This window comes from Miniopterus schreibersii, assembly GCF_964146895.1.
Source record: "Miniopterus schreibersii genome assembly, chromosome: 5".
Lineage (NCBI taxonomy): Eukaryota > Metazoa > Chordata > Mammalia > Chiroptera > Miniopteridae > Miniopterus > Miniopterus schreibersii.
Genome location: NC_138106.1, coordinates 9,218,374 through 9,230,438, shown reverse-complemented (window position 1 = coordinate 9,230,438; position 12,065 = coordinate 9,218,374). Strand labels below are relative to the sequence as shown.

General features: G+C 50.8%; 1 protein-coding gene across 4 annotated transcripts in view; it reads right to left on the bottom strand.

Annotated features, from left to right (window-relative positions):
• Positions 1–3,075: 3,075 nt before the first annotated feature.
• Positions 3,076–12,065, bottom strand: part of DIP2A (disco interacting protein 2 homolog A) — an 84,266-nt gene continuing 75,276 nt past the window's right edge. For all 4 annotated transcript variants that reach the window (XM_081137599.1, XM_081137600.1, XM_081137598.1 and 1 more), the window contains 6 exons: positions 11,774–11,835; positions 10,993–11,050; positions 8,772–8,846; positions 7,131–7,305; positions 6,304–6,427; positions 3,076–5,375 (listed from right to left, as the gene is read on the bottom strand). In XM_081137599.1, coding sequence (XP_080993725.1) covers positions 5,123–5,375; positions 6,304–6,427; positions 7,131–7,305; positions 8,772–8,846; positions 10,993–11,050; positions 11,774–11,835 — 747 coding nt within the window. In that variant the 3' untranslated portion in view covers positions 3,076–5,122. The remainder of the gene's footprint in view (positions 5,376–6,303; positions 6,428–7,130; positions 7,306–8,771; positions 8,847–10,992; positions 11,051–11,773; positions 11,836–12,065) is intronic.

Genomic DNA, 12,065 nt, shown 5'->3' with positions numbered 1-12,065 from the left:
AGGGCGGGCGGGGCGGGGCGGGACGTCAGGGGGTGGGACGGCCTTTCCTCGCAGAGGTTGGCGTCACGTGGGCTTCCCTGGACCAATCGCGACGAAAGGGAGCTGCGATTGGTCCTGCTCAACCGGAAGGGGTGGGCCGGCGCGCGGGGGCAGGCACCGAGTTGAGGTCTCCGGGTCCCGCTCCGCTGCCGTCCCGCCCCCTCCCGGCCGGCGTCTGCGGCGTCGTCTCTGTTTTGGAGGCTTTGCGCCCGCGGGGTCGGTGGTCCCTGCTGGGTCCTCGGTCCTGGCCGCAGGCCCAATAGAGAAGGCTGGGTGCTGTTTGTCGTTTCAGAAGCCCCTAGGGGCTGGACTGGGTGAACTGCCCCTCCGAGGAGACCCCTGCACGGCAGGCGCGCGGGGGTGACCTGTCGGGCCCCCCAGACAGCTCCTGGCCGAACAGGTGCAGCAGCGCCAACACTCCAGGGGAAACGCGACCCCTGCGGCTGTTGCTGGGGAGATGCGCTCCGCGGTGCGCACAGGACGCAGGCGGGGGGCGGGGTGGGGGTGCTGGGGCAGAGCAGGGAGTGAGGGTGCCCTGGGCTTGGAGGGCTGAGGGTAAGGGGCCAGAGGAGCTTGGCCTTACCCCCGGGGAGGGGCGCTCCTCGGCTTTCCAGCCGGGGGGCGGGAGCAGAGGCCGCCACAGCGGGGCATCGCTTGAGAGACCGGCGGGGGGAGAGGCGGGGCCGGCCGGGGGTGTTCAGGACGCCGGGGTGAGTCGGCGCCCGCCCGGGGCACTGTCCGCACTTCAGACGGGCCCGCCTGGGGAGACCGCGGGCCCACGCTCAGGCCAACACTGCTGTTGCTGTGCGGAATTTGTTGGTAATTTATGGACAAGGGACCTGGCGTTTTCATTGCATTGGGCCCCGCAGATTATGCTCCCGGTCGTAGGCGGCACGCCGGGGTGCGGAACACAGGACGGGGAGCAGGCTTGGGAGGCTCGGGGTGGGCACAGCCCTGTGCACGGAGGGGAAGCAGTGAGGGGAAGGCGGGGGGCGGGTTGGCTCTGGGCTGCAGCGTGAGGTGTCTGTACCTGTCCAGCTTGCTTTCAGGCCGCATCTCTACACCTCCATTCATCACCAGAGGACAGCCCTGCTGCTTTGCCAGAAATTGAATAGGTCCTTCCTGGTACCTCCCTTGTCCCCGTTGATCGCAAGAATCCCAAAATGACTCAGTTCCCAGGTGTCCAGCCTGCTTCCTAACCACAGGAAAGAACTGGAGTGTACCGGCCCCCCAGGGAGTCTGCCTAGGGCAGCTGCTGTTTGCCTTCTGACCCCAGGTCCAGGGGATGTGCCTTTACCCCAGGGAGAGAGTCTTCCTCAGCACTGCACAGTCATCCTCAGGTACTCCTGGGGGCTTCCTTGCACAAACTGTGGTGAGCTCCAGGTTGTAAAACATCCTCTCCTCTGACCAGTCCTCAACTGAGAGGCACCTGCTCTCAACAAGAGACCCTGTCTGGTTCCATGAATGGGTGGTGATGGTCCCCACACACAGCCCACTGGGCGCTGCCTCAGGCATCCCCAGGGAGAATAAGGTCCCTGTCAAGGGAACTGCATTTAAAATGACCCCCATTGTCCCACTCTGCCTTTCCCATCAAGACCCAGTTTAGCCAAACAATTCCCTGTGTCCCATCAGTTTATCACTTGAATCCACAAGACTGGGCCACAAGTAGCCCAGAGAATGTCCCTGACAGCAGCATTGAGGCTCTCAGGACAGAGACAAAGGTGGAGCAGAGGACCCCATTTGTTGGCCCTGCACTGACAAGTGCTGTCCAACCGTCTGGGACCTGCAGGGACCCAGCCTCAACCCTCGATCATGTGGACCATCCCAGCATGCACTGCTGTCCCTGCCCCAAGTCTGGGCAACACAATTGCCAGACTTTCCTGCCACTGAGAAGAGGCATTTTCATTTCAGGATCATCGGAGGGGAACACATGTTCCCCTTCAGGAAGGCCCTGGATTCCTGAGCCCTGGGCCATGCTCCCACCTTCACCCTGGCCCTGCCCCAGGGGGACAGTGGGGAAAGGGGGATTGAGGTTGGGCAGGCCAGGGTTCCACCTGCCCTCCTTGCCTTCTCTGGCCCTGGGGTAACTCCCAGGGGCCTCTACCAGCTGGCTCTCTGTCACAATTCAAGATCCTCTCCCCGGGATTGGTCCTGTCCTAAGCAGACCCTGTCCCTGGCAGCCACCAAGAGAAGTGAGCTTTCCTTCAGGCCACTTGGGGCCCTTCTCAGGATGTCTCTCTTGTGGGGAGTTTGTATTCACTGTGAGCTCCATGAGCCTGAGAGCTTCTAACAATAATTTTCGCCGATTATATTGGCTAGCGTGCCCATAGAGCTTCTCAGGGCTGTCACGACAGAAGCTGATCTTTCCCTACTTTTTAATGTAAAGTAAATGCTAAACATTGCTTATCTTTGAACTTGTGTTCCACTCTATCAGCGTGCAACAGCCCATAGGGGAGCCTACTGCAGCATCTGGGTGTACCCACCTGAAGTCCAGTTCACTGCTGCTGGGAGTGGCAATGAGTAACAATGCATCTGCACACCCTCTTCCCCTCAAAGCTTCATCTGGTTCCTCATGGTCCTGTTTCAGCTTTTGCTTTTAAGTGGTTATCTGTAATGAACATTCATGACATTTGGCCTTTTCAGTCTCTTGGAGAGTCTGGGGAACAGGATACCCTATACTTAGTTGGCACTTAGAACGAATAATAACCTCTCAATTTCTCACTTTCACAAGCCCTTCCTAAACATTTCACAGACTCATGTAAATAGGTTCCCTCATTAAAGTGAAAGGAGAGCTGGATGCAGGGAAACCAGGGCAATGGGCACCCAAAGCTTCAAACCTGGCATGAACTGTGGAACACCCACATACCTGTGGGAGCTAAGCCTGAGGTAGTAATTGTGACTGCAGAAGTGCACACACGTCTGTGAGGAGGTTCACTGCAGCACTGTTGAAAGAACTATGATGGACAACAACTGAGCAAAAGCTACCTTTAGTCATGACAAACCTGTATGATACAGTCATTAAAACGTAGAATATATGTAACAGATTAAAAAGTCTAATTTATTAAATACAAAAGCTCATTATAAAAGTATATGATCCTAATTTTGTAAAAAATTTTAAAAGGAAAAAAATTAATCCCTGAAAGGATTTAGGTCAAATACTAATGCTGCTATATTACTCAGAAGTAGGATTATAGATTTTCTTCTTTACACTTTAATGTGCTTTATAGATTTATGCTGTAAGCATAAATGCTTTTATATTCAGAAAAAAGGAATGCATAATAAAATACATCCTATTGGGGGTAATTTTAAAAACCTTTTCACACATTTCAAAATGCAGAATTACAAAGTCAATAACTTTTATTAACATGATATAAAAAAATTTTAGTGTGATATACAGAATTCCCAGAGAGTAATCTTAAAACATTTTAATGTGCTTCTTAAAGTCTTAATTTACAAGACACCTTGTCTTAGTGCCACTGGCCTTTCAATACAAAAATTTTACAATATTTGCTACAAAACTACAACATTAAGATTAGGGTTAGGTAGTTCTTTCCCCTGCCGGCCATTCTATTATAAGGAATATGTTATCTGTATGTCAAACAATAAGTTACACAGATTATGTACATAATTACAATAGGTTATTACAATTCCAGTATGTTGTAACATACTAACTGCAGTCCACCACCACAGGCAAACAGCTACAATGCACCTGCTATAAGTAGCCAAATAAGAGTAAGATGTGAGAGGCAGCCTAGTTAGCCAGACCTATTTGTGGAGAATTTAAAATGGTAGAGAATCAAGAACAGCTTTATTAGGCACAGATTCAGGCTAATTCCAGAAAAACCTGGTTGTTTCTATGAAGCATGCATGATCCATAAACTTTCCTATCCACAGTTCCCCCCCAAATCCAACACCTTCGTAACATACTCTTTATTAGCTATATAAAAATACTCTGTGTCTTAGATTTGAGCTTCACTTCAAATTCTATGAAGTCTCTAAAGAATTTTGTATTCTCTTTGACTTAGGTTTACTATGACATTAGATCGCTCAGTTCAGTAATAACTGAATATGGTCTGGACAAATTTTATAGGCATACAGCTCAAAATGTGAAAGCCAGGGCGAGGGGGACCATGCCCACCTTCTATGTGGGGTAAGGCTGTCCCCACAGTGCAACTGCACTGCGTACAACACTGAGGGCATGGAGACCTCAGACGCTGTCACCAATGCTTCCAAATCTGTTGGAATACACTTCCATGTATTGAGAAGAATTTATATTGTGATGTTATGAAAACAAGCATTCAACTAAAACAGCATTAAGTTACACACCTAGGAAAGTGGTTTAAAACTAAATATTGGTTTATCTTTCCAAAACAAAGCATCTAACTTGAGAGCCCCAAATGGCACTTATTGAGTATTAGTGACAACGTGTGCAGACAATCGGGCACACCTGTTCCAATAACGAAACTGGAAGAGAGGAAGCATCCTGTGACTGGAGTGCCTGATCTGGGGTCCAAGAGTAGGAGGGGCAGGCAGGCAAGACTTGCTGCCCTTTCCATCAGTCTTTTGGGCTCTTTCTCCCTGTGAAATGAAAGTCAATCAGCTGTACTGGGGCCTCAAGTTCTTTCTAGCTTAAATTCTACATATGAACTTGTTATCTGAAGTGGGAATAAATAATTGAATTTTAAAAATCAAGAACTATATTTTTAGGGTAAAAAGTGCAAACTTGCAATACAGTAGAGAACAAATTGCACACCTGCAGTTCCTCACGGTATACATGCTAGGCCTTTCATTTCCCAGTCACCCTGTTAAAATACTGACTTTAAAGTTTTTGTAAATGTCCTTGAAGATTAAAATATTTCTTCAAATAATTCAGGAAGTGGCTTCTCAAAGGAGATTTGGGAAACTTTCAGACAAATCTGTAAAAGTAGGGCAAGGGGTACAGTATTCCCTGAAGACTACAGTCCTTTCTCCTAGTAGCTACAGACACACTGCAGTGTCTTAATGTGTCCAACACCTTCACTTGGTTCCGACTCCTGGAAGCCTGGGTCACGTCAGTCAGAGCCCTGGGGCTGGTGAGTGGTGCTCACATGTTGTAGGCAACGTAGATTGGGTCCAGCTGGTCAGCCAGGAAGCCATCACGCAAGTGCATGCGTTGCTTCTCACCCCGAGAGTTGATGGGGATCACACCTGGGTCTACAATGACCACCACACCCACAATCAGGTGATGCTCCTCCAGCACCACATTCGTCACCAGGGCCACCAGGTCCAGTGCATCCTGCTCCAGCCCGTCCAGCTCCACCACTACAACCAGCAGGTTGGTCCAGGTAAACACAGCACTGCAGGGAGAAGACAGATGGCATCACAGGGCATGGATATCAGCTTCTGAGGGCCGACAAATACATGGAAAATGGTGCCAAACAGAGCAGAGTGAAAAGACAAATATATTTATTGACACTGCACTGCTGCTGAACAATGCTCACAACTGAAAGGTTCGGCTAAATGTGCTTCCTAGGACTATCTATTCTAATTAAAGTTTAGCTCTTGCTAAAAATCAAGAGCATTCATTATTTGATGTTGAAAGTTGAACCTGCCCCAATGCAAGCTCCCTACAAAGTGAAGAAATTGAGTCACAACCATTTAAATGAGAAAATACACATTAAAAGCAGAAACAGCCCTGGCCAGCGCTGCTCAATGGTTAGAGTATCGTCCCATGCACCAAAGGGTCACCAGTTGGATTCCCAGTCAAGGGCCTGGTCAAGGGCATACCTGGGTTGCAGGTTTGATCCCGAGCCTGGGTGAAGCATGTGCAGCAGGCAACCAATCGATGTCTCTTTTACATCAATGTTTCTCTTTCTCCTCTCTCTTTCCGTGCCTCCCCCTCCCTCTCTCCCTTCCACTCTAAAAATCAATGGAAAAAATGCCCTTGGGTGAGGATCACCACAAAACGCAGAAACGCTTCAGGACAACTGTGGAGAGGTCATGTATTGCCTGTGCATTTGGGGACAGATTCTTGGTTTAAAACTGATTATGAAAAGAGGAAAACCAAGCAAAACCAAACAAATGGCCACAAGGCGTCTCTGGTACGTGTTTCCAAGAGCACATCTGGAGAGACCGGGGGTCAGCTCCTGGAGAGGCAGGCTTTGCCAGCATGTGCCTGGTAGACAGGGTCTGCTGGAACCAAGGTGACCAGGCAGATGGCCCGCAGTCCCTGGCTCTGCCCCAGGGGAGGGGCTGAGTGGTACTCGCCTTCCTCGGGGCTCTTACCACTCGGCAATGCTCCTGTGTGCTCGGATCACAGACGTCTCGATGTCAATGGGATGGTATCGCATGCCTCTCAGCTCCAGTGTTTCATCCAGAGACCCAACCACATACAGTGCATCATGTCGCTCTGTGGAGGGCACAGTTTACACACCTCAGAAAGGCACAGTGCAATCTGGGCACCCTGCGCGTGTCTGTGTCAGCCTCAGTCGGGTTCTCTGGGACAGGGAGCTGGCTATTACAACATCACTTGAAAACCGAGCCTCCTAATGGGCGAGACCTGCAGCAGAGGCTGATGAACGTATGTCCATCCCCTCGATTCCGAAGAGTTACGTCAATGTGTGAATATATCTTTTAAAACAGCATTTTATTATTTCTGGAAACAAAACAGCATTTACAGGGGCTACCAAAAGTTCTGACTTGATCTAGCCAGACTGCTGTGACCTAAGGGACTTTGCAACTTTGAGAAGTCATGTGTGGGGAGGGTGCCACCCACAGCTAGTGAAACATGCAGGTGGTTCTGCCTGAGGAGGACCTGACAGGACACTAATACTGCCCACATCCTCAGCAGAGAGGGCAAGGGTCCAAGGATAGTGAGGGACAGCCAAAAAGGGAAAAGTAGTAATTTTCAGAGAACACCACTGCCAAAGCACATCCTTCACCCCACACCCAAAGACACAAGCTCCTTACAAGGGGTGCAGTGAGTCAGCAGGAATCCCTGAGATGCTACATATGCCTGTTGGGCCCACGAGCTGCAGCAGCAGACCCTGTGGGCTGTGGACAGAGCCCCCCACCCACAACAGCACTGACAGGGGGTCACTATAACCCCTCACCTCCACTGGCATCGGTGAGCTCAGTTCTCCGAAGGAAGCCCAAGTAGCCAGTCCTTGCCCAAATGGTCTGGGTGTCTCCAAAGCTCAAACGGGCACTGAAGTGATCAGCGTGAAGAGCTTCCTCCCCATGGACAGTGTAGTAGCCTGTGGCATTGTGGGGGCTGCTAACCCAGATCTGTGGGGCCCAGAGAACAAGAATGAGCTGAGCACAGATTCTGTCATGAGACATCCACTTGCCAAGAGAACTTAAGAAAATACTGCCAAAGGCAGGGGCATTTTCAGTGTCTCTTATCCTGTGAACTAAGTTAATGTTACAGGTATGTACAGCAAACAAATAACTTCTCTCCTTCAAATGGAGTGTGCCTCTCCAGGACTCTGTGATGTGGATGAGACCACAGAGGTGACTCCCGCTCCTGCACATCAAACTACTGTTGTCAATAAGGACTGGGAGTGATGTACAAGTCCACACAGGGACAAGTAATGGAGTGAGGCTCACTGAGTAGGCAAGCCCTGCACCAGACTTACCCACATATGTGTGAGTTTATATACATCCATGCACCCTCGTTGGATGCACATGTACTAGCAGTACCCAGTATCATGGGGCCCCTCAGGGTGTCCTTCTAAATACAGGGCCCATCCAGGACCACAGCTGGCTCCCCAGATCAAGCACCTGGCTCTAGATATTCCCATAAGGCAGCATCCTAAGAAGAGACAGGGCCCTCTGCCACAAGCGGTGGGGTCCAGGCCTAGAACAGACCCTCCGTGTCCATCTTGGGGTCACAATGTTGCCCTAACAGGCCTGGGTCCAGCTGGTGAAAAGGGAGGCCCCACACTGACCCCACCCAGCCCTGGGATGGGCGCATCTTCCCATTAGGACACTGAGCAACCCTTGGGAGACCCCCAGGCTCACTCACACCCTTGTCCCAGTTAGACTGAGACTGGGCAGTGTCTGTATGACTACCTTTGAGTGCCATCTACCAGGACCCCGAGGGTTCTTGTGCCCATCTGATGCCAGAACACTGGTTCCACAGCATGTCCCTAGAGCCTGTAACTGGAAGCACAAGACTGTTCTCATGTTCCCACCATAATAGGACCAACCTGGGCACTCAGGTTGTGATCTGTGCTCTCCCTGCCATCCTGGCCTCTGGTAGTAAGTCTCACCTGTCCCAACTTATTGCATGTGTAATAAATGCAGGTTTATCAACACAATGATTCCTGCACAATCCCAGGCATGTGTTCTCAGGAGTAGAGGATGCCCACCTCCTACCTCCATGTCTGTCCCGTGCCAGCCCCTCCCCTCAGGGCTGTGGCTCCTGGCTTAGTGCAGGAACTGTGTTTTAAAGGATAGCTTTCTCCATACTGCAAGTTCCTGTGTGGCTCCTAGGGCCTCCCAGTGCCTACAAAACTCAGGTTTCCTTCTGCTGGTAAGGACCCCAGAGTGGGGCCTCATCCCATGTGACCCAGGTACAGGGTACAGGAACACAAATGTGCCTGGAGGGAAAGGACCAAATAGCTTGGCAGATTCCCAAAAGCATGTGTGAACCCAAGGGTTTAGAATTCCCAAATCTGGGGAAGGAAGGGGAAGGGGGGGAGCAGCTCCTGAGGTGCATATGGCTCCAGAACCCAACCCCTCAGCCTCACCTCTCCCAGGTGCGAGTCTCCAAGAGGCCCTTTGGTCTCAGTGTGCGCAATGATAACTTTCACTCCAGGGAGGATCTGGAAGGAGAACCATGTCCATGTCAAAGACAACACGAGACTCCTGATTCAATGACATTAAAAACTACAGCCCCCAGAAGCTGATCCAAACAACATGATATGCACATGTGAGTGATCTGGAAATTTAAAGCCAACTTGAATTTGAATTTTAACAGAAATAACAGACTTCAGTAGATAAATATATATGTGAATCTTAGAAAAATTATCCCAGTTCATAAGAGAATCCTATTTTGACTATCATGAGGGACAGAGAGAGTCTACATAAGCATCTGTTCTACCTGGGATCTTTCAGTAAGGCCACTCGAGGGCCGCCTGCCTCTTGTGGGGGCACACAGTGCAGAAGGCCATACAGCCCCACCACTTAGCAGAGCCCCAACTCAGCCACGCAAGGGCTCTGTCCATGGGCTTTAGCAAGCCTCCTAGTTCTGGGCTGGGACTCTAACCTTGAAGAGCCCTTTCTGCCCATGACTCAGTCCAACCACTGGTCACCTGCTTTGTGTCAGTTCAGACAAATGGATACTTCAGCTTTTATCCAGGAGACATGGAAAACATTCCAGGATAGGGTGCCTCAGGTCAGGGAATCCCCCAACCCCCACGCCCGGTCCTGGGGAGACCTCACTGGGCTGCTCCAGGCACGGTCACCTGTTCTATGTCCTCAGTTTCCTCATGTATAAAATGGGAGATGTCAGTGAGGTCCTTTAGGCATTTGGAAAGGAATGAGGGGTCACAGGAAGGGTGTCAGTGTAGGCTGTTGTCCACAGTCAGTGCCAGGCCTTCCTCTCCTCCTACTGTCATTGTACCCTTGTCATATGCTGCCCTGTGGGACAGTCCTGTTTCCTGGACACTCAGGAGCCTCTGACCTCTCTCCATGGGACCCACCTGAACCCTGAAGCCAGAGCTCTTTCCACAACACAAATCTATCAGGTACAAGTCATTGTAACAGCAAAATAGGGAGGAAAAAAGTCCATCAGAAGAGGGAGGGGTGATTAAAACAATGACAGAACTACCATAAACAATAAAATATGAAAGGCAAAAAAGAATTGTTTTGAGAATAACAGAGGGAAAATATGCTAAGTATACAAAGAGGATAAGCAAAGCTGTTCACTAAGCATGCATTCCAGCAATGTGCTCAAAAAGGGGAGGTCATCCCCCATATTCACCTTTCAGCTGGTCTCCTCCAAGTGACGCTAAAGACAGGCACGTGGGAGGTGTGCTTCCACAGCCCTGCACCTGGTATGTGAGTTCACTCACTCCTCCTCTTCTTCCCCCAGCTCAGCCCCAGCTATGTTCATCTCCCTGTGACCATGCTCCCTCCCCAGGATGTTTGACCAGCTGAGCCCTCTGCCCCGGGTACCTGTGGTTGCTCCTCCTCTTCCCTAGTACATGCACATGGGCTCCTTTTGGGGAACCTCGCTGCCTCCCTAAAGGCAGCTAAGGCCACGGGAGTGTGTGAGCAGTCAGGTGGCCCTCTAGGCTGTGTGGGCTCAGGGCTGTCTGTTCCTGGCCATGCTGGGAATACAGCCCTGCCAGCTATCCTGCTGTCTCCTGGCTGTGGCACAGGGCAACTGCTAAGTCACAACATCATCACAAAGTCTCATCAGGCCAGGTGGGCTTTCTTTCTTCCTTCAAACATCCCCTGGTTCTGAGGACGCCTGTTCTCCTGGCTCTGTGGCTGCTCACCCATCTCACGGTACTCAGAGTTTTAACCTGGGCACCCTCAGGTGGTCTCACCCCTCCTACCCTCACCCCTCCCAACCAGTGTGGGCTCCCAGTGCCTCACCAGGCCTGGACTGACTTCAATAGCAAATTGCAACCTGATGTCCAAAGCCCTGGTGGGAACCACTTCCCAGCTGTCACCTGGGCCAGGGGCTGAGCTGTGTAGCTGTGCTGGCCCTTGCTCCAAGACTGTGTGAAGACACTGGGCCCTGACCAGAGGGGCCCTGCAACCTTGTGCCCCAGCAGTGGGAGATCTTTCCATGTTTCTGCACCTGAAGTCCTCCTTTCTTGGTTCTGTGCTCAGATGTGTACTTAAGACTTAACCTAGTCCTTGCATGTGTTTGCAGCGAGGAGAAGGCCTCCTACATCAGCCAAGCCCAACCCAACCACAGCCATCTGCATTCATCAGGAGAACTGCAGCTTCCACTACCTTTCCAGACTCGGTCAACGGCAGACTGTGCGGAGAACCCCGTTCTACCAAACGTACCCTAAAAATTAATAAGGGAAGAATTTCAGAATCAAATTTGCTGCACAGGTAACAATCTCTAAAAAGGCAACTCATAAGATAATCAGAAATTATCACTATGATGGTCAGTCTATTGACAACAGCCAAGATTTTAGCCTTTCACATGATCTTACTGTGACCTTGGAGTGGTGACTTCAGGGGCCACAGGGGACACACCCCCTACTTGTCTGGTTCACCTGGCACAGCTCAGGGTAGGAGCTTGTTCTAGGTTTCTCTGGGGCCATCCCAACCAGCTGGCCTGTCCACAGTAACCTGTCTACCTTGAGCTATAGAGTGGCCACTTTTGAAGACCCAGATCAGGATCTGAGCTTCAAAGCTGGGAGTGACCTGGACCCACAGGCACACACTGTGGCCCCCAGCACACGTTTACTGATGTAAAAACTAAGTCCTGCCTTGAAATGGTATCGTGTAAAAAAAGTTCTTAACGCTAGTTGATTTGCTTGTTCTCAACCCCATAAAAATCTAAATGTCAAATGTTTGTTCCCTCCTATTGCTCTTCCTGGTCATGGGAATGAAAGATAAAGGGATACTGACTAAGCTTCGAAGACACAGGGGAACACACAGAGGGATACCCAATCTCCCCCAGTAGAGCTTAGCCAGCTGTCTGCTAGCATCCAGGTGCCAGGAGGTCCAGTCAGGGCAGACCCAGCTGCACAACTTCACCAGTGGTGTTGACGGCTATTACCTGTCGTGGCGCAGCGCCCTCATGTCCACGTAGACCGTTGTGGGGTCCGGGCCCGCCGTGCCCTGGAAGGAGAGCAGCATGTCTACATCCACACAGCACAGCCACCTAACAGCTCCTCCCCGCCGCCAGGAAGGCAGCAGCTCTGCTCCAGCAGTGAGTCTGCCCAGGGACACTGATGCCTTCTAGCCAAACATCTACATGGCTTGATAACACCAAGTGAAACACTAGTAACACTGAATGTACATGCCAAACTGTACAATTTTACATTTCAGTTCTCACATCTGGTCTCTAC